At 36.9% G+C, this 26,186-nt stretch overlaps 1 protein-coding gene across 1 annotated transcript in view; it reads left to right on the top strand.

Moving 5' to 3' along the window:
• Positions 1-624: 624 nt before the first annotated feature.
• The window catches only part of SRPK3 (SRSF protein kinase 3), a 2,415,720-nt gene continuing 2,390,158 nt past the window's right edge, over positions 625-26,186 (top strand). Inside the window, exons 1-2 of the mRNA XM_044080110.1 lie at positions 625-829; positions 1,270-1,357. Coding sequence (XP_043936045.1) covers positions 799-829; positions 1,270-1,357 — 119 coding nt within the window. The 5' untranslated portion in view covers positions 625-798. The remainder of the gene's footprint in view (positions 830-1,269; positions 1,358-26,186) is intronic.

Below are 26,186 nucleotides of genomic sequence, written 5' to 3'. Positions count from 1 at the left end.
AAGTAAACAAAAGCTCTTTCTACTACATTTTTCCGATCTGCACGAAACATAAGTTTAAATGCACGTACACGTTTGTAACTATGTGAAAAATCGCAATATTCAACACCACAAGGAAAACAGATTGTTGTTAGTGTATTAGCCCATAGTAACAGCTGCCTTTCGCCACGTGCTAAATGGTCAGACTGCTCCTAATGTTCTCATTCAAATTTCCTGCTGTAAGTGTCATAAAGATATCTGGACGCACGGGATACAGTATCCCGAGAAACTGCAGGCAATATCCAAAAAAAAAAAAACACAACAGAAATTACAGCAGTGGACAATTAGTGGCAGCTGCTGGTGACAACATATGACTCAACAGATAAGATTTAATCTATAGTTTTTAAACAACAATCCCTGCAATAAGTGAGAAAAAGAACCACGACTAGGAACGCAAAGAGCTTACTACGTGCATGTCGCAAAGGGGGTTATTTTTGGGATTCACTATCACAATTCCCTCAGGTCCAGCAGCAAGCTGTCATCGTTGCGCGCAAGAGCTCTTTTTGCAGAAGACACAGCGCAGGCGCGCCAAGAACTGTTAGCTAGTCGCAGCTGAGCAATGAGCAGCAAGAAAGGTGAGGTTTGATGGGCTGAGGGGAAAATGGGGCTGCTGGGTAAAAAGTGGGTACGGAGGTACGGAACTATAGCCTAGGCACTAGATGTCAAGTAGAATCTGATGAATGTAAAGGCAAACAACTTAGAATCGTTGTATTATTGCGAGAATGAGGTTACACCTGTAGTCTACCCGGATCAAGAAAATTTATGTTGATGTTAACTGAACTCGCGTATATGGGTACAGTTGAAAATGTTTCATTTCATACAAATAAGATCACTGTTTAAATTAAGCAATTCTGTAGAACTGATACTTTGTGTTTCTGCCCTTTACCTATGGGCCTCTTGCATTCGTATACCGTTATAATGTTTGCCAGTTGACTATTAAGAGGTACTTGGGGAATTTTACTTCTGATTAATACGTTATTAGAAGCAGATAGGATTTACAACTTATATACGGAATAACGGATAAGCAGGAAAGACTGGTAGCAAAACAGAGAAAATGGGAGGATTTGAAAGAAATGTAGTGTGGACGGCATAATGCATGGTACAGGAGAGGAATTGGTAAAGGATAATTGGGGAATAGGACGCGATTGGAAGTCTGTCGATGAAGTCTGGGTGGATTAAGTGGAAACTGATGGAATCGGTAATGATGAGTACCTATGATTTTCTGTTTCCCAGGGTCTAGCTGCCAGGGAAAAAAGAATAAGAAGAAGCAACGCAAACAGAAAAGGGGCACAGGTGTCAGTGAGGATCCTCCTGCTGTAGGGTAAGTAGGAGGTGATGCACCTTCTTGTGATTTAAGTCTCTCTTTTTGTTAGAATGTTTCTGTAATACAGGAAAGAAAAGAGATGAGGCTGAGCACAGGCATAAATTCTGCATCCTTTTTGTTTGGTTTGAGTACTTGATTCTTCCCTTTCTTGTGTATTCTTTGACTGCCCTGTCTGTCCTCGTGTCATATGCAGATGAAAGTTGTATGTTTGTTAATGATTATAGATGGACGTGTGATCTGCTTGTTTTGATAACTTGCATTTTTGTTGTATGTGGCGGAGAGTGTATGAACTTGTCAAAATGACACTTTCTTTTCAGGCTGCATGTCTAGTAGATACCTTCACCTGTTTGTGCTCAGTTTTATTTGAATACTGTTACAATATTGTTTTCTGTATGAGTATTATTTCATATTCTGATTAGGTTCATAGGTAGGTACGAGGCTAACGGCCCTAGGGCCTATACAAGCCTAGCCAAAAAAATGTACCCTGGTTTTCGCCAATAAAGAAAATTTTTCCTGTGCCCCTGTCGAGCAGAGCCACAGAAGTGATCCCCAGGGTGAATTTCCCATTTCCCATCCAATCATCAAGATTTTTCTTGAGTGCTAATGAGGAGCTCTGCTTGATATAGATAGGTAGTCTGTTCCAGAGTATGGGAAGTCTCTGGGACAGGAATCTATCCCTCCAGCATGTTCTGTTTATTGTGGTGACAAGGTTTAGGTCCCTACAGGAATCTATCCCTCCAGCATGTTCTGTTTATTGTGGTGACAAGGTTTAGGTCCCTAGAGTGTGTAGCTCGGAGGGATTGGGATTTCTTTAAGTGGAGCATGTCCAACAGCTCTGGGTTTGACATAGCTTTATATGTTAGGCAGAGATCGCCCCTGAGTAGGCGATATGCAATGGAGTAAAGCTGTAGTTTTTTGAGACTGTCTGCGTAGGGCATCTGTTTGAGGCCAGTGATCCTCTTTGTGAGGTATTTCTGTGGTCTTTCCAGTTGTTGTAGATGTCTTGTGAGGTACATTCCAAAAGGGGCATTGTACTCTATAATGGGTCTAATGAGTGATGAGATACCTGCTTTATGCTCTTCGTGGCAACAGAAAACCAGAACCTGTCCTGTTATTCACTGGTTATAAAGCAGAGAACCAGTCTTACTTTTTAAAGGTTTGGAAAGATTGAACATCATTTGTTCTTTTGAGTCATTACGTGTCATGACTGTTTCAGCACGGCAACTGGTTTTGGCTGTGTGTGTCTGTGTGTGTGTGTGTGTGTGTGTGTGTGTGTGTGTGTGTGTGTGTGTTTTCATTTGATATCAAATTTGATTACTGTGTTGAAAATCACATTTAAAATTGTATTAAGTGTTTACCTTGTCTTGTATGGATTGTATTAGAGGCGGTTTGCTTTGTGGATTGTGTTTTGAGTCCGAAGGTTGTCTGTTACATTTCATATAAGGTGCTCTGTTTATGTAAAAGGACAATATGTTTTTTTTTCTTCTTCTTCTTTGGGAGGGGGCACCAGAGCACCTGAGATGTGTATTGGCGATGACTGGGATATTAAGTACAACAGCCATTTATTTATGGCCATATTGTCTTCCTTGAAGATTTATTGCTTTTACAGCTAAAGGAATTGCACGCACCATAGGCTACATATGGAAATGTGAGGCTGATTCCATTTTGCACTGTGTGTAGAGAGGTAAGTACTAGGCTGGATGCCCTTTTGGGCCATTTTAAACCTGGCTAATTTCTCTTTTGGTACATGAATTAACCTGTCCATCAGTAGTACAGGGGGAATGTCCTTGGGGAAATTTTCTAGTACCAGTCTGTAGAGCCAGGTTGCCATTGAATATGAATAGAGATACGCTTTGTTTTACATGAATGGAGAGTCTATTCCAGAGCAGTGGTATCTCTGTGAAATTCACCTGTCCCTTTTTTTAATTTCTCCAAATCTTTTGGGTTTCTAATACCATGACAGGCATGGACACCATTCCCAAGTCAAAGCACGATTAAAGTTCATAAAATTAGTATTGTTTCACTCTTTGATGTCAGCCAAAAGTGCTCTTCGCAGCACCTGCAGTGTGCCCAGTAACGACTCCTTCTGTAATTCATATGGAGTCAGCATACCTAAATATGATGGTAGAGACTTTTCTTTTTATAAGACCCATTGCTCCTACTACAATTGGATCTATCTGGGTATCCTTCTTCCACATTGCTCGTGTTTCTGCTTGCAGATCCTGATATTTTATAACCTTGTGCCTCTCTGTACGCAGGACACTGTAGTCACTGGGTGTGGCGGTTTCAATGATCAATGCTGCTCTTGTCTTCTTTTCTTGGACTACTATATCTGGTTTTCTAGCATCTATCTTTTGAATTGTTGGTAAAGGATGATCTCATGTGATGTAGACTTCATCATTTTCTGTGATGCTTTGTGGCTCATGCTTCCAGTGCCTCTCAGCCACTTCAAAACCATAATGTTTGCACAATCCCCAGTGCAACAGTCTCACCACATTATTGTGGCTTTCAGTGTACAGGCCCTCTGCCATTAATGTGTCACAACCAGCAACGAGGTGTGCGACTGTTTCCAAATTGGTTTTACAAAACCTACATTTGTCTGTTTCTCCCACATGTTCAGTGGAGTTTGTAAACCAGCATTTATGTAGACCACTGTCTTGGGCTGCCAGTAGTAACCTTTCATCTCTTGTTTTGAATTCGCCTCTCCTTAACTGTTCCTGCGTTTGTTCCTGATCAACATGAGGTCCTTCCAGAGATTTTCTATACTTGCCACTATTATGATTTTTCCACATTTCATGCCTTTTCATCTGGTCCTTCACCTTATATATTTTTTGTTTTTTGGCACTTTCAGTTGCAGTCTGATTTTTATCTACTTCTGGTTTGATTTCCATTCCTGCTTGACAGTGATATGCTTCTGCCAGGTTAAGCATAGAAGTCATCTTAGATTTATTCTCCTCATGTTTCAAAATTTTCACTATGTTTGGGTCTCGTGAGGTCAGCAGATATGTGTGAAGTCAGATCTGTACATGTAATCAATTTCAAGGAGGCCCATCCCTCCTTCAGAACGGGGAATATATAATCTTGGTATGCACTGATTTTTGTAGATCTGGTGAGCATGAAGCATCCTTCTTGTTTTAATATCTAATCCAACACGTTTTGTGGCCAATCAATCACTCCCAAAACTGTAAGTTGGGACAGGCAGAGCAAATTGGTTTATAGCTTGGATTTCGTTCCTGGACGTCAATGCTGTTTTCAGGATTAATTTAAGTCTTCTAAAGTACTTCTTACTAAGTTTTATATGCATTTGTTCATGTTTTATTGCCTATCCTTCATGAATTCCCAAGTATTTATACACTCTCTCTTGCTCAAGTTCTTTTATATCACATTCTTGTCCCAAACTGATGTTTTCCTGGTGCTGCAGTTTTCCTACTTTAAAGGTCCTGTCCCTCAGAATTGTTCTGTTGATGTTATAAAAGAGGTTTAGATCTTTAGACTGAATATTTCTGATGCCATTTGACTTGCTGATGTGCAGTAGGGCCAGCAGTAATAGACCGAAGGATGCTTTGTATACCAGTTGCAGGTCACCTCTTAGCAGTCTGCAGGATACTAAGTATAGTGTCAGAGCTTTGTCAGTAAATGTAGGACATATTGCTTGGGCCTAATATCCTTTTAGTAAGGTATCTCTGTTGGCATTCCAGTTATTGCTTGTGTCTGGACAGATGCACGCCAGAGGCGGCTTTATATTCAGTTGGCCTAATGAAGGCTAATTAAGGATGTTAATGACTACTTTAGATATTGACACAATTCCTTTATTTGTAAGCTGTGCATTATAGAAGGACTGTGTTACAGCAGTGGAGACATGTTGGTCAAAAGTTAAGTTACTGTCCACTTAAAATTCCCAACCAAACATTTGGGTCATCTCTTGGGGTTGTATTGTGAATTTGGTAGTTTCCTGGGGTAGATTTCTTCCCAAAGGATACAATATTGAGTTTTTTTTTTTTTTTGGCATTTGCTGAACTACATGCCTGGATTACCCAACATAAGCCTGATGCTCTCGCTGTAACTGAAACTTGGCTTAGACCCAGCATAAGTGACTCTGACGTTATACCTCCTGGCTATAATTTCATACATAATAATCATATAAAGAGGAAAGGTGGTGGTACTGCTCTAATATTTCCCAGAACCTACCACATTTCCCCTTACAGCAAACCAATACCAAAATTCAGTTCAGTAGAGCTTCTTATTGTTTTCCTCAAAATAAGCAATTATAAACAGATTATGTATTACTGCCCTTGACATCCTTCCTAGTGACAATACAGCTATACTGGAAGATATCCTACATTTGATATCTATAACATTTCCACAAGAAAAAATACTGCTAGGTGATGTGAATGTCAGTTGGTTAGACGTAAACTCTAATTCTCCATATAACATGAACTTGTATGGTTTCATGCAACTAATTAATAGCCCCACACATTATAGTAAGACATCAAATTGGAAAGAATGGCAAAAATATAAAACAACTCAGTAGATTAAATTTTAGAATGCGTCACAGTTGTACTAAAAAGCAAATAAATGAAGATAAAAACTATACTATAATAACTTTCAGAATAATGCTAAACACAACCCTAAAAAATTTTGGACATCCATTAAAGTAATCTTGCATCCCAACCAAAAATTCAACCCTGATCCCTCTTCTAATAACTCTCCGCTCAAAACTGAAATGCAGTTCAACTCTTATTTTATAAAGAGTATAGCGTCTCTAACCAAGGATTCCTCAACATCTAAGCCAAGCCCAACAGCCACATATAACCACATCCACTTTTACCTTCAAATATGTGCCCACATTCTGTATAAAACTACTCTTAAAATTAAACCATGCTCTTCTTCAGCTTATGATCTTGCAAGTGAGTACTTAAAAACAGCAGCCTATAGCATTGCTTGTCCTGTCTCAAACCTTATAAATGGGTCAGTCCAGGAAGCCCACATTCCCTCTCTCTGGAAAAAGTCACACATTATCCCTCTGCACAAAGGTGGAACTTCAGCAGACATTAATAACTTTAGATCTATAAAAGTCTTGTCTCTCTTCGCCAAAATACTTGAAAAATATATTCAAAAACAATTGCTAGACTATCTGCTGCAGGAAGAAGTCCTGTCCTCTATACAACATGGCTTCCGTCCTTTCCATAGTACTAGCACTGCCCTTCTAATCTATGTCGATACTGTCTATAAAGCTAGAGATAACAGCAGACCAGTCTCTTCCTTGCATCTAGACTTGTCTAAAGCCTTCAGCGCAGTTTGTCACAGCATACTTCTATTACAAATGCCCTCACTGGGTCTCTCTCAGCCCACCCTTCTGTGGTTCAAAAATTATATCTGTCCAACAGGTTGTTGTGTCTTTTGGCTTTTCCCGGTTAGGGGTCACCACAGTGGAACTCCGGTCCGCTAATGATTGGCAGTAGATTTTTAAATGCTGAGTTGCCAGCTCTGACGCACAACCTTCAACGAAGGTACGCCCATTCACGCATGTCTCCACACAGAAGACGCGCTAGCTGAGAATCTAACAGGACAACGTCATACTGTGAGGCGACAACGCTACTGCAGCACCACCACCATCGGTCATTAAAATGGCACTCCACGCTCTCTCCTTACCTCCCAGTCACCAGTAGTGTACCACAAGACTCTATCCTTGGTCCCCTCCTCTTTAACATTTTCACTAACCCCTGTATACATCCACACAACAGGCCACCTTAATACAATACACAGAAGATTCCACTCTCATTTGCACGTATGACACCTTGGTACAGCTCCAAAAAATTACTCGGGAAGCTTTAACAGCCACTGAAACATGGCTTTGTAACTCGCAACTCCTGCTCAACCCAAACAGACCAAACCTTTTTCCCCCCAAATCCCTCTGTCATGAAAAAACAATATTTAAAGTCCTCTGTCTTTTGATAGTGCAGCCATTGAAATCACTTGTCATAGCAAATTATTAGGAGTGGTAGTGGATGATAATCTTACATTCGACCTGCATATACAAAATTGCATAAGGAAAAACTCCTCAAAAACTAGGGATGCTTTAGAGAGCTCAAAACTTTCTCACCAATGTAACTAAAACTACCCTTTTCACTACTTATCTCCTCCCCACTCTTCCTTATGGCAGTCCCATCCTTACTAACCTCCATGCTTCATAAAAATTAAAACTTGGAACAATGCTATAACAAAGTTGCTAAACTTGCAGAAAATATCCCTTTCAGAACCTACCACTGTATAGCACTAAAAAGCCTAAATTGGTTACAACTGCCTTGTCAACTAACATATACACTGCTTCATACCATCTTTAAAATTATCCAACATCCGTGTGTCTGTCCAGCACCAAATAAACATTCTACACAACTGTGTTACCAGTTGCTCATTGTGATCCAGTGACCAAAAACACCTGTCTGTCTACAAACCTAGCAATTCTGCTGAGCATTGTCTGTACTTGTACAAGGTTGCTAAGGTCTGGAACTCCTTACCTGTATCCATCAGGTTAGTAGCCTCCATCCCATCTTTCAAAACCATACCAAAAGACATCCTATCTGTCTCTGTTTTTGCTCAAAACCAGGATAAACCATATCCCTAAATGTGAACAAATACTTTTTCATTCATTATACCTCCTTGCTCTCCCTTCTTCACTTACTTCTTTACTTCTGTCCCATTCCCTTCCGTGACTCTCTAAGTATACCATGACCCTGTTTTTCCCCTCACATATTTCAGTTGCCGTTTGTATCAGACTAACTTATCTTGAATTTTTCTACAAACTGACTAATATTTCTCTAAATATTAAAGGATTGTCCTATAACTTGTATCAATTTTTAAGTGTTTTTATATTCTAATTTTTTATAATTATTTAAATTGCAGATGTATTTGTTTCATTTTTGAAGATTGTAAAATTATTCTCCTCAGGCCTTCGCTGAAAATGGGCTTCCACACGGTCGGACTTTCCCAGTAATCAAATGTCAATAAGTAAATAGATTTAGTTTCAGTCTGTGATTTTACCACCAGTTACGTATTATCATTCTGAGGAGAAATTATTGTCCACATCTCTTAGTGTTGAAGGAATTTATTTGGGAGAAGAGGGGGCCAGAGGAAATTGGGATGAGTTGCTTATTTGTTATTTCATAAAATTAATATAGTATGTTCCTTCCATTTTCTCTGGTACAGCAGAAATTCTCGGGTTTTCCTCCTTGTAATTCTGACACTTTTTTTTTTTTAAACATCTCGAGCAGTCTCATACTAAGCAAGCCTTTTCTTCAATTTGACCTCTGATTTTTGCAGTTTTGTCAGATCATCAGAATATCTGTTTAAAGCTTCTTCTATTTTTTCCATCCTTTTGTTATTTGGGTTGATGCAGTCCTTCAGTGTCTTGTTTATTTTTAATCAGCTCTGAGCACATTTGATTATTTTTATTCCTCTAGATTACTAGATGTCTTGTCTTGCACCAAAGCAGGAGCTTGAACTGCTTTTGCTGAACAGCAGCAGGATTCTTCCCAGCCAGTGTTTTCTCCTCACCTTTTGTGATTGATTTTCTTTCAGGTTCACTAAACGTCTTTTTTGTTGGCATCCAGGCAGTGCACTTACTAGCCATTTACTGAAATTTACCCAAAATACAAATTCATTTGCTCTTTTTTTTTTTTTTGTTTCTGTTTTTACACTGGGACAGTTGAAATCAAGGTGTTACTCAGTGTGCAGCCATCTTGGAAGTCCATAGACCTCAAAGGGTTTTCCCTTAAGTAGGGAGCAAGTGTTGGACATATGAAGAGAGTGAGAGGAAATTGGGGCTACATTTTCCTGGAATGTTTCTTATTAACTGAGTTGGACTTCCCACAAAATATCTAATGCAGTTGTTGGCGGAATGTGTTAATCTTGGTAAATAAAGACTGAAGGTATAGACTCTTTTCTGCAATAATATTTCCGTTGGTGGGATTTCTGCACAGTTATAACAATGTGAGTATATTCATTTAGTTTTCATCAATATCCAGATGACTCTCTCTTAGATTATTTTTAACAGGGATTTACCTTTGTTCCTGTTCTCATTTGGACTTGTCAGACATTTAGTAAAATGCTTCAAATTGGTAACAATCGAGTTTTGCCTTGTTTAAGAAAAACTCTTCAGATTATGACAGTGATACAGAATTTGCAAGGAAAGTTGTGTTTAACCCTCCCATGCACCCTATGATTAGTCTGTTTGAAACCATGAATGAAACAATGTCCATAGATTTTTGAAATATAAGTCTAATTTTCTCTGTATTAATCTTTCTTCAAATAAAAAAAAATGTCAGATAAATTAGTAATGGATTGCAGTATTCTGGTAATGAAGCCCAGCAAAGGGGAATGTTTGGTGTTAATGGACTGTATTGACTATGTAAGTAGTATGTATAATGCTTTGAGCAATAAGGAGAAATGTTCAGTGGTTTCTAAGAATGAGATCAGTATTGTATATCAAAACATTGATTGCTTTGTATGACATTTTGCAACAAATTTTAATACTGAACTATGCATTCTTTTTTACATGTGACCTGTGAGATCCTAAAGTCTGTTAAGATGTCAAGAGATCCCATTCTGACCAGTTATAACAGCTAAAAACTTGCCCTCTTGGTGTATACATTGATAAAAAAGTTTTAAAAAAATGCAGTCAGTTTCTTTATATTGTGAGACATTCCAGAGATTTTTTAAGCTGCCTGAATAATTAGTTATACAATCTTAAAGCTATTCTAGTTACAGCTGATGTGGTTGATGTATTTTGTGCGTTCCTATATCATGTGGGATTGCAGTGGTTTAGTGAAGCAATGCTACTGTCTTCCCCACAAGGCAGTAGCATTTTATTAGGATTTATATCACTTTTTAATAACTATTTATTTATTTTTGAAGGATAATTTTTTACACAGGAAGTCAGGGTACCTATGGGTGTGCTGCCTTTGCTCCAGTTTATGCCATCATAGTGATATTGTTTTGTTAGAAGAATATTTGCCCCATTTTTAGCCTTTAAGATTCTTGGATAATATTTTTATCATTTGGTCAGGTATAGAAGATTATTTAATTGTTTGAACTGCATATATCTAACTATCTTCATTTTGGTTATAGTTTTTCTAAGGATTCTACACATGATGTAGACATTGCAATTAAGAAAGATGATGAAGCAGTTTTATGTAGCAAGACAATATTTTCAAATTCCTATCTACATTTTAAGAGTTGTCACCCTATTAGATGAAAAAAAGCTTGCTCAAAGGCCAGATGGTCTGTTTGGCCAACATTTTATTAGATGATGATATATGTAAGTAGGAAATTGATAAGTTGCTGCTTGTATTTCAGCAAAGGGGGTATTCTTGTAACCATCGGAATGATATTCAAACTGAAATTTTGTAAGGGCAAAGTACATTTACCCCGTTATTAGGATTCCACATTATAATAATGACAATAATTTCTGAAAGGTCATCCGTAGTAAGATAACTCTGATTCTACCTACATAAAAATATTATTTGTAATAACTGGAAACTTTTTTTATGTTCCAAGAAACTTACTGCAATACTCAGGGAGGGTACAGTTTTTGTCTGTAAGTAGAACTTAAAGAAAACCTGGAATCCTGTTGCTCCACTGCTACTGGCAATTCCATTAGGAAAGATGCCCAAGTGTGGATCCTACAGACAGTGCATGTATGTTGAGGAAACAATTTTAAAAATAGTTTTAAATTTTCTAAACTTTTTAATTTTGGTACTAGGGGTGATCTGTTTAGCAGTCTGCAGTTGTTGCTATTCTTATTGTATTGATAAATCTGAAAGAGCATTAAGAAAATAATTTATAAATACTTATGTTTAAGAAAAATGAAAATAATCTTTTATATACTTTATACTTGTAGCTGTAAGTCAGTATAAAAATTATATATTTGATTTTAAAGGAGATGCCTTGTAGTACTGCGGGAGTTGATTGGAGTTACACACAGAGTATGGGGAGCTTGTTTGGCAATTAAGATAAAATACTGGTACCACTTCCTGGATTAAATGACAGTGATTTTATTAAGAGCATTTTACTATTGTATACAGCTGAATTGTTGCATTTTGTAATATACATTTTAATAGTATATTAATATTTCATTATATTTTTTATATATTTATGCAACTTCATTTTTGTGAATTTATTCATTTTATTATGATGCATTTATAAGCACTGTTTTTTTCCTAGTAAATGGTTGAAACGCTTTGTGATTGATTGATGTCTGTTTTTGCTTGTTGTCATCCAGTGAATTTTATTTGCTATTTATTTCTGATGAAGTCTGTTTATGGATGAATGAGTTTGCAATTTTATTAAAACTGTGCATTTGTATGTATGTGTGTGTGTGTGTGTGTGTGTGTGTGTGTGTGTGTGTGTATATATATATATATATATATATATATATATTTATATATATAGTGTGTGTGTGTGTGTGTGTATGTGTATGTATATGTATATAGAGATAAACACAGTTTCATAATATAACACATTTAAATATTAATGGAGAAGGAGGTGGGAATATGCAAATATGCAGGAAGACATCACAGGCATTACTATTAACATGACATAATATGATTCATCATTCTCACTCACAAAATAAAAATTAAACTTATTTCACATTGTTTTATAGGAAGATTATATAAGGGAGAGTAGAAGAGAAAGAGGAAAATATACAGAATAAATAGAGAGTAGATTAGTAAAAAATATACTTTCAGTAAAAGAAAGGCATCTAAAGATGGAGAGGGAAAACTAGAGAGCTAGCACTTATAAAGTGATGATAATAAAGCTAGTAGAAGAAAAGAAGGAAGAAGGAGAGGAAGGGGGAGGAGTAGAGGGGAATATAGGGAGATCTAGTCGGGGTTACAACAGGGACATAACCATTGATTTTTAAGGTAAGTTCTGAGTTTTTGTTTGAACAGAATAGGATTTGGAATAGAAGTAAGTTCAGTAGGAAGTTGATTCCAGTGTTTACCAAGGGCGTTAGAGAAAAGGGAGTCACCAGCAAGGTTGTTTGATTTAGTTAAAGTTACAAGAAGTTTAGTGGAGGAACGAAGTGAGTTCAGGTTAGAGTAGGGGGTCAGAAGTTTGGAAAGTGCAGGAGTGTTATTAGGTAGATAGAGAGCTCTTTGGACAAAGGAAAGTTGGGAGAGAAGCAGCATATTTTCTAATTCTAGCCATTGAAGTTGCTGAAGGTTCAGACAGTGGTGAGTTCTAAATTGATTGCCAGTTACAAATCTAGCAATACTGTTATAAGTGTTAGCCAATTTTGAGAGATTGTTTTTCTTCAGATTAGTGTAAATTGGTGAGGCATAGAGAAGAGTTGAAATAAGGTGAGAGTAGGCAAGAGTAGCTTTGGCTGCCGGGGTTAGGAATGTTCTAATTCTGTAGAGGGAGCCCAGTTTTCTGTTTACGGTTTTAATGGTATTATTGATGTGATAATCATAGGTAAGGTTGTTGTCGATCTTGACTCCTAACAGTTTGGTAGTGGAGTCAGCTGATATGAGGGTGCCATTAATAGATGAGATGGAGAAATCTAAAGTGGGGGACCTAGCAGTAGGTTTAAAGAGGAGCAGTTTTGTTTTTTTAGCATTTAAGAGTAGGCAGCGTTTTAGGAACCATGCTTCTACTGTGTGGAATACATTTTGAGTAATAGTTTGAAGTTCTGGAATGTTTTTAGCTGAGCAAATAAGAGTGGAGTCATCAGCATATTGTATGCATGTAGCTTGTGGAATAGCTGCTTGAAGGTCGTTTATAAAAAGGGAGAAAAGGAGAGGCCCAAGAATAGAGCCTTGTGGGACACCGAGAGAAATTGGAAGGAGAGAGGAGAGTTTGTTTTCCCAGAGTACTGCCTGTTTCCTGTTAGTGAGATAGGAAGTAAACCAAAGGATAGCATTAGGTTCTAAAGCAAGAGATTCTAAGATTTTTATGAGAAGGGGGTGGAGTGCAGAGGAAAGAATGTTATTATTACGGTTTGTGTTTATAAAGTCAGTAAAGGAAAGAAGAGCAGTGGTAGTACTGTGGAATGGCCTGAAGCCGTGTTGACAGGGAGTTAGAATGTTATTTTTAGTTAAGTAGTTCATTAGTTGGTAGTGAACACATTTTTCCATGATTTTTGCTAGGGGAGATAAGAGTGCTATAGGCCTGTAATTAGAGTATTCATTGGAGTTACCTCCTTTGTGTAGGGGTATAATGTGTGAGATCTTCCAGATGTCCGGTATGGAACCTTCATTAATAGTTCTATTGATAAGGATGGATATGGGATAGGCTATAACCTTAGCTGCTTTTTGGAGGTATTCAGATGGAAGTTGATCAGCTGATGGGGTACAAGGTTTAAGTTTTTGGATGCATTTTTGGATGAAGGTGGTAGAGATAGGTTGTAAAGTGAAAGTAGGTTTAATAGAATCTGCTTGAGCCGGGATGCTAGAATTGTCAAAGGAAAGCTGAGAGGCCAGAGAATTGATAGTATTAGTGAAGAAGGAATTGAAAGCATTGGCAGTTTCATGGGAAGAATTTTTTCGGATCCAGAGGGAGAGGGGATGGTAGTTTGTCCGGGGTGAAGAAGTCTATTCAAGGTTGCCCAGAATCTTTGGGGATTGTTATGATTAACTTGTTGGAGGTTACTATAGTAGTTTTTTTTGTCTGAGATAATAGCTTTTTTAGTACTATTTCTTAAGTGTCTGAAGGTCTGTTGATCAGAGGGAGATTTACTAGTTCTCCATTTTATCCAGGATTTGTTTCTAAGTAACATTTTTTGCCTTGTTTCCTTAGATAACCAGGGGGCGGATTTAGTTTTGACTCTGATAGTTCTTTTTGGTGCATGATTATCTAGGATGGATAGGAATGTGGTGTTAAAATATTGAACTGCTTCTTCTAGAGGAAGAATTTGTAGAGGTATCCAGTTACAGGCATTTAGTTCATTATTAAATAGGATGGGGTTAAACTTTTTAGTACTACGAGAGGTTCGGATGGAAGGGACATTAGTAGCAATATTCTTCTTTCTTATGATATAGGTTAAGTAGTGGTCGCTAATGTCATCTGGCAAAGTGCCGGTTTGGTATTGTAGCTGTGATTTATTAACAAGAATCCAATCTAGTATACTTTCTTTATTGTTAGGTTTATTAATTCTAGTGGAGGAATTTATAGTCTGTGTAAAGCCATGGAGATTAATATGAGAGACTGGGTTATTAGTATTAACTGATGACCAGTCGAGGTTGAAGTCTCCAAGCATTACAGTTTCTTGTGGGAGGGTGGATGATGCCCAGCTAAGGAGATTTTCTATATTTGTGGAGTTATTTCCAGGAGGTAGATAAGTACCGATAATATATATGGCTTTATTTGGGTTCAGCTGTAACTTTGATATAAGGAGTTCAGTTTTGGTGTTATCTGGGGGTGCATAAGGTGCTAAGGATAGATTAAGATCAGTCTTAAATATGAGTGCAACTCCCCCTCCTTTGCGAGTATTGCGGTCTTGTCTTATAATGTTATAGCCTGGTGGGATGATTTCTGTATTTCTGGTGAGGGGTTTTAACCAGGTTTCAGTTAAACATAGGATGTCGAAAGAGTAATAATCAAGAAGCGAGTGGAGATGGGTGACTTTGTTGTTAACACTTCTGATATTAAGGTGTCCTATGAGTAAGGAGTGAGCATTTAAGGTTGGTAAATGAAGGGAAGAATTTGAGATGATAGGTGTATCTTCAGAGGCAATAGTAGAGGGTCCTGGGTTAGGATGTATATCGCCATCTTCCAGGGTAGAGGGGTTGTAGTTTAAGTGTGGCTTACAGGTAAACATCATTTAAATATTTTAGTTTTTTTAGCATGAGATTATTAGATTTAATATGGGATAGTCTGTGATATTTGGCTAAGAGGTAGGAAGAGGTAGAGGTAATGTTTGAATGTGTGAACTTTGGGGAAGTTAAATTAGAGGCAGTTTGTTTGGAAGAGGTATTGAGGTCGTAATTATAATTTAATTCATAGGAGGTTAGGAGATAGGGTAGTGTGAGTGCCAGGGTAAAAATGAACATGGGAAATAGTTTGGCAGGTTTCTGTTTTATTGTAGGGGCCAAGGAAGATGTTTTGTTGGTTTTAAAAGACATGGTGAGTAGTGGAGAAAAGGAACAGTCAGAGTGAAGGTAGGGTTAAGATTAGAGTATAAGTTTGAAGGAGTTGATGGGAAGAGCAACAGTATTAGCTTAGGAATAGGAGGAAGGGGGGGTGATAAGCAAGTGGAATGATAGTACTTAATGGGAGGGGATGTACAATTAAGGTCGGTGTTATGGATAGGTGGGATTACTAAGGGGGAGTGGTAAGTGAGGTATAAGGCTGAGGGTGCGTGGGGTGGGTGGGATAAGGGGGTAGGGAGGGGAGCGAAGCGGGGCAGAAACAAGCAGTTTCAGGTGGAGGCAGAAACAAACAGTTTCAGGTGGAGGCAGAAACAAACAGTTTCAGGTGGAGGTAATCTGAGAAGAGCAGATCATACAGGTGAGTTAATCAAGGGATAAGTGAAGGTTAGAAGGCAAAAGTTAGGAGTGAGTAAATGCAAGTGGTAGCAGGGAAAGTAGATAAAGGTGGAAGGGTATAGAGGGACTAACAGAGGGTAGGATAAAGAGGCTTTTCTGGGGAGGAATTACTTCCAGAGGGGAAAATCTATAAGAGAAGGGCGCCACCTAGAGGCAACAGCAGGTACTGGAACTGTGGTTGCTTGAAGGGCTTACTTCAAAGAGTAGGAGGCAAGGATGCTGGGGATACTAATGGAGACCTTTGGTCGGTTGGGTGGACAAAGCAATGTGAGGCTGCTGGCTGACCTGGCTTCGGGTTGTACAGTTAAAGGCTAATACAAGTTACAGGAATTGTAGGACATACTTTCTTCAACTTTCCAGGAGAGAGTTCCCAAAAGAGGGTTGGCGTCGGTCCTTTTAGTGGTGTAGGAGACAGTAGTCTTAGATAAGTTAAATGATCTCGGACTTAGTAGTGGTCAGGAGGTAATATAGCTGGGAAAGAGAGGGGAGAAGGAGAAGATTTAAAATACAGGGCAAAACAAAACCTTAAAAACACTCTATCAATGAGTACAGTAGTAATATATACTAAGCCAGTCACAAGTCTTAGAGGAGAAAAAACAATATGCAGGCAATAGCATACATTATCTGATGCATTGAATTTTAAATCTCATTTGTATACTAAAGTTAATGGTCTGAGGAAGCGGTGTTTTATTTGCCGTGAAAGCGCTAACCAAATAAAGGAGTTTTTTAGTTTTTGAACCGAATGGTCTATTTAATACAAATTAGTGGCTTTTGCTGTAACCGTATAATGTAATATAATGCAATAGAGTCTTTGTTTGCTTGTGCGAAAGGCTGGTACAATACGGAGAACCTTACATCTGGTTATTGAAACGTGAGTTACTGGTCTTGGAAGCACCGGGGAACGGATGCGTTACAGAGGTGCATTTGCTTATACGGAAGGTTGGTCTGATACGGAAACCCACAGATTTGGACATTGAATCGTGAGTTATTGGGCTTGGTAGCACCGGGCAACTGGTGCGCTACAGAGTTTTACTTGCTTGCACGGAAGGTTGGTCCGTTAAGGAGACCTACATTTTGGACATTGAAACGTGTTCTATTGGGCTTGTCAACAGCTAGTAACTGGCGTGTTATTTTACATTTCTTTGGTAAATTTTGCATTTGTTTTCACTACGCTCTCCTTGGGACATCTTGGTTTCTACAAATTTACTAGGTTTTTGGGGATAACAGTTCGGTTTCTGTTGTGTGTGTGTGTGTGTGTATGTATGTATGTGTGTATATATGTATATATATATATATATATATATATATATATATATTATATAATATAATATAATATAATATATATATATATATATATATATATATATATATATATATATATATATATGTGTGTATGTGTATACAGATGTAGGTTGTATGTATGTATGTATGTGTGTAATATATACATAGAAGTATATAGGAGCGCTACAGAATCCTGAAAGCCCAAAATCTCAAAAGTTCAAAATACTGAAAACTCAGAATACTGAAAACACACAGGATACCAACACTTACTATATTCCAGCACAAGTACATACAGAAACAAATAAAAGACTAACCATATTACTCTTCTCCGAGATTGCACTTAGTGTAGTTAAGTGCAATCTTGGAGTTGATATATTTAAGTAGCAGGGTGTGTGGGGGTGCAGGGGGACTTGCCCCCATGCACATAGTTGAAAGGTAATATGTTTCTGTATGTACTTGTGCTGGAATATAGTAAGTGTTGGTATCCTGTGTGTTTTCAGTATTTTGAACTTTCAGGATTCTGTAGAGCTTATATATAATATATGTCATACACACATGCACGTATATATGTGTGTGTGTGTGTGTGTGTGTGTGTGTGTGTGTGTGTGTGTGTGTGTGTGTGCGCGCGTATATATGTATGTATATGTATGTGTGTGTATTTGTATATGTAATTAAAATCGAAACAGTCTCCTGAACCCATGAGCAGCTTAAAAGTACATTTAATGAGTTCTAAAGTTGATAAATGTTTCACATAGAGTTCTATAAAGTCCAAGATATGTAAAATAAATTCCAAGAAGGTAGACAAAGATATAAAATTCTAAACCGCTCTAGTGCAAGCTTCCTCAGGCATGTAATACTAAAGTTAGGAAACTAGAATGTTTTAAGTAGGTTGTCAGTCACATATTACAAAAATCACATGATATAAAAAAATCACATTCCCTTACATTCTTTAGTGCTTAGATACTAATTCTGAAAGAATGGTTACATAAAAATGGATGCATAAAATATATGTTAGTTTGTGGTGGCAAGATATGGTAATAAAGTTATATTATAAACATTAAAAATGCAAAAAATATATAATTAGTGAAGTCAATGTATCTGGTTATGGAGATGCTTTAGATGTGGCTTAATAGTAACTATGCTGTTTATTCCAGGAGGGATATGTGATTTAAATCTGAGGATCCATTGGAGGTTTTGTTCAGTTAGGAGTGTAATAATATTCCCTCCCCTTATGGGCTGTAAAATAATTTTTAAAATAAGAAATTTTAAGGAATGAGTTTGATCTGTTTCATTTATATGTTTTTATAGTGAAATTAGTTAAAATTTACCTCTTGATCTGTAATAGACGTTGAATTACTCTTTCTCTAAACTTCCTATTAGTTTTATATAGTAAGTTGGACATTTACTGCAAGTTGCTAAATAAATTAAGTTCTTGGAATTGCAGTTGCTAGAGTGCTAAGGTAGTAAAGGGTTTATGCGTCACTGGACTTAAAATGGCCTTTTCTATATGTATAGAACTACGGTGGATACAGTTTATTGCAAATAAATGTTCCATATCTGTTACTTTGAGAATGAAACTGAGTAGTCAGTTGTCATTTGTAACAAAGCATAGTTTTTAGATTGGTTGATCTTTTATAATTGAAAAATGGTTGCTCAGTGACTGTTGTGCGTAGTTCTGGTATTCCCCAAAAAACATATAAACACAATTTGTTCAACTAAACAGATGGTCAGCAGGCATGAGAGATAAATAGTCTCCTGGTAGGGGAATGAACCCTTTTCCCCCGGGATTGTATGATTTCAGGGTTAGACTATATTTTGCAAGGAGGGGTGCAGGCTCCCACATGGGAAGTGCAAGTGGCGGGGGGGGGGGTCTTTTCCCCTTGCAAAAAACAATGCGTTGTTTTTTTTTTATAAGTTTTGCTTGAGTAGAGATTAATTATAGATGCATGCATAGAAGTGTATTGCTGTGCATAATGTCAATTTATTTTGACATTGGATACACTTTATCTCTGTGTATAATTAAGTAGAGCCATATATGTATGTACAAGATTAAATACACATACATACATACACATAACAGACATGATATTCAGAAAAGACTTCACAACATTTTTGCATCACCTACCAGAGACTATATTGAATAACCCCAGAAGGTTTTCACTTTAGTTATATCAATTCACAGTACAAAACCAAAAAAAAAAAAGGAAAGCTAGTATTATGGACGTCTCATCAAGACCTCATCTAATGTCTGAAAAAGGGAAAAGAAATGTGTTTAACTGGCTTACTCATTTTATTAAAGTGACTGCTGACTATGTTGTCCTCACAGCACTAACATTCAGATACATAAAGATGGACACTGCTTTGCAAAACGAAATTACACTTTTTTAAACAAACCATCATATTTTTTAACTTTCCCTTACGGTACTTGTCTGCTAATGGTGTTTTGCCTTAGATGGAGTTTACCACCTGCTTTGGGCTGCATTCACAAACACAGTTACATTAAGCATGGACCCATCATTCTGAATCCTCAAGCTCTATTGCTGTCATTTATATGTTAATAAAATGACCCTCTTCTCTGCCATCACATCAGCGCACTCTAGTCTCTGATTTAGTTACCTGTGTGTTGAAGTCCGTTTATCTTTGGTATGTGGTGTGGATCCTGCATTCACCCCGTATGAATGTGAACTGTGTTTATGAATCCCTGTCTTGGACTTTTAGACCTCATTAAGTTAATTTGGGTAGAGAAAATGATGCTACTTTTACTTAAAAGCAGTTAGTGTTGGGGATGTAAATCTTGACCTAATGTCTAACCTGGTGAAGACAGGTTTACCATTCATCTCACTTAAGTCATCCACTACTCGTCAGGTATGATTTCTTCTGTATATCTCTTTTGGTAGCTTTCACAGTCACACAGATCCTGATTTTCTTTTGGATCTCTAGGCTTATATAGTGTCACTGTGAGTTAAACCAGTGATGTGGACTTGGTACTTAGTAATACCAAGTTTTTGAGGATTTTTTTGTCTTGAAGGGTTGGTCTCTGGGCTGTTCTGGTGTCTGCCATGTACTGTGCACTATCCATGTTGATTTTGGCATTATTGCGTTAGTTAATATCTCAGTTTCCATATTTCTGTATAAAACAATAATTGCTATCAGTGACATTTCATGTAGACTAACACCTGATTGCAGCTGCATGTTGACATGTAGTAATCCCTTCAGGCGTATTTATCATTACCCTTACAATTTTTAAAAGAAATTTGAATTTCATGAGATCTGTTGGGTAACTTAATAATTACAAAAATTAAAATGCAAAAATGATTTATTTGTAAACATCTATTTTTGTGTTTAATGTGTTTTTTACAATTTCTGAAATAATAATCTACTTTTCTTGGTTCGAGGAGGCTGTGTCCGTTTAAGATGTGTATAAAGAAACCAACCAATGAGCTAATTGTATTAATTAGATTTTTGAAAAATGTTGATTAGTTAATTATTATTTGGTCAGCGTGTATAAAAGGTAGAGTTTTTGTTTTATGGTTGTTTTAGTTCTGATGAAGTCTGTGCTATGTATGAAAATGCTCTTTTTTAAGGTGGAGCATTAAATACATTGTTTTACAATTTGTAATGGGACATTAAAGGCACTGAAACTTAAAATATCTTGATTTTTGGCGTCTTAACCAATCCAGCACACTTGTATTTTGTTGGTTTAAGTTTCCATAGTGTGCACAGCTGTCCCCCCCCCTTGGACTTGGTACTTCTTGGTAATACTCAGTGTTTGAGGATTTTTTTGTCTTGAAGGGTTGGTCTCCATGCTGTTCAGGAATGTGCCCTGTATTCTTCACTATCCCCATCTAGGTGTTCCTTGCCTTGTGCATCATTCCCCATATTTTTTCAACCCTCCCCTTCAACAGGTGTCCATCCATTGTTTTCCCACCTTTTGTGTCACTGCCATCTCTGTGCCACCACCTTCCCTTCTTTATGTATCTTTTCCGTAATAATTCCTCACTACTAGACTTTCCTACCAAAAAATGTTCTCCCTTTCCCAAGTACCTGCCATTCTTAAGGTTATTTTTATATTTTCCCTGCTTGATTTTCTCCATTTTCTAACTTTCATATCTTCTCTCCCTCTATCATTTATAAGATGAGCTGAGTTGGCACTTCACTGACACATGCACATTGGAACAGCACAGCAAAGTGGCTCTTCGTTTTGCATGCAAGAATCCATGATATCCGACATGCTAAGATGCATTTGTTGTCTTTCCTGTGATGGACTTTCTCATCATGCCCAATTTATTGATGAGTTTCCTCCACCTTGCTTGCCTAACACTAGTTGTCGCTGAAACACACTTCAACTAATTTACTATGCATTACTTTTTTTTCTTGGAATACTGGTTCTATGCAAGTCCTGCTACATATTTCAGCAAGTACAGGCCGCTTGATATTTAGTGCTGCTAAGGGACAATTGCTTTCTGTGAATCCCAGCAATGATGTGGGAAATTCCTTCAAGGAAAACATTGCTCTGGAATTATTTGCTGAAGATTTTTTTAAGTTAAGGTATTAGGGTGGGAATGACAGAGCTGTTGAGAAGATGGCTGCCTGAGCTCAGAGCTATTAGGAGACATGCTGTGCCAATACTGTTCTATTTCTTGATTTTTCTTTTTTCATTTGGTGCTTTTTTGTTTTTACCCAAGTCACAAATGTGGCTGTGCAAAGGATGCTGTCAGCTGGTGGGAGTGATGATGGTCTCTTAAAAGGAGAGAATAAAGGTAAAATGGGGGTTGAAAATGAAGCTGCATTATGAGAATGAAAATAAAGACTGGGATGAAGCACAAGAGGTGCAGTGTCTGGTGAAATTGTAGGGATACTGAAAACAATGGCCTGTTTCAAAGGTGCATATGGTTGAGTCACTGTAGTAGTACTGCATATTTTTGATTGCTGTTTTCTTTCTGGTGTTACTTGGTTACATTTATAGATGTGGAAGTGCAAAAGGTGTGAAAGATTGGCGCGGCAAAAAAAAAATCACACCAAGGGAGAGAAGCAAAGTGCTCATTTAAAATTCTAATATGAACCAGGGTGAAAGGAAGAATATAACATTGCAGTAACATAATACAGAAGAGGTTAACAGCACAGGCCAAGGAAGGAGAAATAAATAAGAATAAGACCAAATAATGAAAATTTCCAGGTAGCGAAGTACAAAAAAGTGGGCAACAGGAAAAGAAAGGAACCAAACTTTTTCTTTTAAATTTTAATATAGGAATGGAAGACCAAAAGTGACTTAAGGATTGTTAGTAAATGTAAGGTGCAGTCACTGTATGAAAATAATAAACATTTGAGATGTGATGTATTTTATTATGTTAAATTATGACATTATTGAATTAGTAATTGACAGTAAAAGATTATTCTTGAAATGTCAGCATTTATTTGTTTTATTTTTAATTTTTTTTTTTTTATTATTTATCCATTGACTAGGTTAATCCCACTAGGCTAATGGCTTCTTTTCAGGGGAGACCTGAGATGATATTTATACTACTAAAGGAAACTTGGCCAGGGCACTGGGGAACTTCCCCTAATCTTTTTGATAGGCACCATGGATTATTTTACATCTACCTGAAGCTACCACCAACTTAAACATATGGGGCCTAAGTTTAACTTCTCTTCCTTTTCCAACAGATAAGTCTCTTGAATGTGTATGCAGTATGAGTTTAGTTACAATAATGTTCTTAAAGAGAGAAAAAAACTCATAATGCCAAACTATTGAATAAAATGGCATACAGGTATATTTTCAATGATAAATATTGCATATAAAAATATACCTTTGGAAATTTTTTGTTATTTTTCAGGTAGGAGAGAGAAAGATGCTAAAGAGTATCTGGAAATACTAGTAAGTAATTTAGAATTGTAGCGTTATCTTAACAGGGTACTTAATAACACATGTCCAAAAGTAAAAATGCAGCATTGTCGAAAGCCTTAAAAATCGATAGATTATTGGCTTTGCAGGAGACTATTCACTGTATTTTTCTCATAATTCATGGGTATTTGAAACCCAATCTAGCATTGATAAAGGCTATAAATGAAGTTATCTGAAAAAGCAAGATTGAGGTAAGAATAATCCCATATCCCTTATCTGAATACAGTGTAGCATGTTTTCAGTGTAATAGATTTAAGAAAATCCATGCTATACTCCAGGATTCCAGCATCCATGACCAAGACTGATTTTTAGTGAATACCTCACAAAAGATGAATAAACATCATTTAACCATGACGGAGAGGCAATTTATATCATATTGTGGGGCTTTTAAAATTTATATAAATGGAGAAAGTCAAACTTTTTACATTATAAGAAGTGTAGCCAGTGGGATAGTGACACCAGTAAAGTACAATAGGAATTGTATAAGGCTAAATTAGCAGTCCAAGAAGGAGACAAAAATAAGACTAATATTACTTAAATGTTTCCTATATTAGAAAATATGAATTTTGCAAAACTGAAGTGAGACGAGAGGAAATTAAATTGCATGCATATGTTTTTACCTTGAAAGGGTTACAGAGACTGGCTAATGGATTTGAATTATTCATATCAAACTCACTAGTGTATATTATAGGGTGGCACAATGGAGCAATGGGTAGTGGTGTCATCTTTGTGGAGTCTGCTTCTTCCGCCTCTGTTTGAGTGGGTTTTTGAGTGCAGATGTTTCCTTCCACTTTCCAAAGACCTGCAGTAGGTGGATTGGACACACACAGAATTGACCATAGGTGTTTGCATGTTTGCACGTAGTATGAAAGAACCACCAAGGCAGCTAAAAACTCAGCAGTGTGAACATTGGTTCTAGATGATTGCCATTGTTGAAGTGACAGTCCTGACCCCATGTGCAAAAATAGGAAAAGGGGGCTTAGGATGGATATTGATATCAGAATATATCAAATATAATCCGAAACAGGTAGACTCATTTATGAAAGAGTAAACTAAACAGAAACAAGTCATTTATGGGGAAACTCTTGGAATAATTCTTACAAAGATCCGAGGTGATCTCTACCTAACATATAAAGCTGTGTCAAACCCAGAGCTGTTGGACATGCTACACCTAAAGAAATCCCAGTCCCTCTGAGGTACACATTCTAGGGACCTAAACCTTGTCACCACAATAAACAGGACATGCTGGAGGGATAGATTCCTATCCCAGAGACTTCCCATACTCTGGAACAGGCTACCCATCTATGTCAAGCAAAGTTCTTCATTAGCACTCTTCAAGAAAAATCTTGATGACTGGATGGGAAATAGGAAATACACCCCGGGGATCTGCTCGAGAGTGGCACAGGAAAATAACTTTCTTGGGTGGCGTAAGCCAGGGAACCTTGTTGGCTAGGCTTACCTAGGCCCTTGGGCCGATAGCATAGTACCCACATATGAACCTATGAACACTAGGGTAAACAGGCAGGTTACATTTTGATTAAAGTTGTTTTGGTAGTAGATATTAAATGCCCCAAATTAAAACAATTTAAAATGTGTAAAGCACCATGATTAGATGAAATTTTCCTAGACTTATACAAGTTATTTCCTCAAAAGTTGATGTCATTCATTGTATGCTTTTTAGTTACCACAGGATACAAACCAGTTGCCACCAGCTTGGTAATTTTCTGTGATTACTCCCATTTTAAAACAAGGAAAATATTCAGAACTGTTATCCTCTTTGGATCAATCTCTTTACTTAATGCGGATTTGAAAACATTTGCTTCATTTTTAACTAATAGACTTGGAGACTTAAGTGATAACTCTGTAAAGATAAAACAAATTTTATAGCCAATAATTTATAATTGCAATAACTTTAATATTATATTGTATTAGACTATGCAAAGATAAAAAAGAAAGCATATTAAAGCTAGATATAAAGAATCAGTTTCACACTGTGAATTGTACTTACTTATTTAAAACATAAAGTCAAAATAACTTCTAGAATCTATATAAAATTTCTTACTAAAATTATTAAATTCTTTATCACAAGTTTTAAAGTTTGATTTTATCACGAGTTGTATTTTCAAGCAGAAGTCCTAAACTAGAATGTTGACTCTTGCTCCACTGATGTTTGTTTTGGTCATAAAATCCTTTGCAAAGCACAGTAGAAAAATCCAGAAATTGAACTAACAGAAGAATACCAATCTAAGATATTGTTAAAGGATCAAAGACCTCATACCATGAACAAACATCAGTTCTTGTATAAGCAGTTCAGTGTGTCACCTGATTACTCGCATGACATTACATACCTCTTTTTTTTCCTTTTTTAAAACCGCACTTAAAATTAATATTGGTGTTTAAACCATTACTACCACAGGTATCTAACATAATTTGCCATTTGTCCTCCTTTGTAATTAAAAAAATAAAATTGTCTCTACTCCCTCCACTTTGGTCCAGTGGTATATAATCGAATACTCCAAATAAAAACTTTTTATAAAAAAGTTGATGCATTTATCGGAATAACTAAAAGTTCTTATAGCTCCCAAATGTTCAAAGATTTTATTTTTCAACTTTATCACAGTTTTTCTTGTATAAAAACTCACATGGTGTGCATGTTGCGTAATATACCACATATTCTGAATTACATGTGGATGTACCTAAAGGTGTACAAGTTCTCTTGGTGTTTGGGCAGTAAATGATGGGGCCATTCAGAATATATTTACATGCCTTACAGCTGTAATATTTGTATGTGCCAACCAGGTCATTGTGCTTTGTGAGGATCTCATTAGATACCACTCTTTCCAGAATCTCTTTTAACTGCCTGGCTGGCTCTTTTGTTAACAAACTGAGGTGCACTCCACCAAAGAAAATATCTCCTAATTACCACTCAGAATTTTCTAGTTGTTTTAATGGCATCCTTAATATCCTCATTGTTGGCATTGTAAACCAATACCATCCTTGCTTTCCAATTGTTTTTCTTTTTTGTTCCTTCTTGTCTCCATTTTCAATATTTAAAACCTTTCCTGGGTAACCCCTTTACCAAAATCTGTTTTAATTT

The sequence above is a fragment of the Protopterus annectens genome, chromosome 8.part0, assembly GCF_019279795.1.
Source record: "Protopterus annectens isolate FY-2018-M chromosome 8.part0, PAN1.0, whole genome shotgun sequence".
NCBI classification, from domain to species: Eukaryota; Metazoa; Chordata; order Ceratodontiformes; family Protopteridae; genus Protopterus; species Protopterus annectens.
This window is presented reverse-complemented; position numbering and strand designations above follow the sequence as displayed.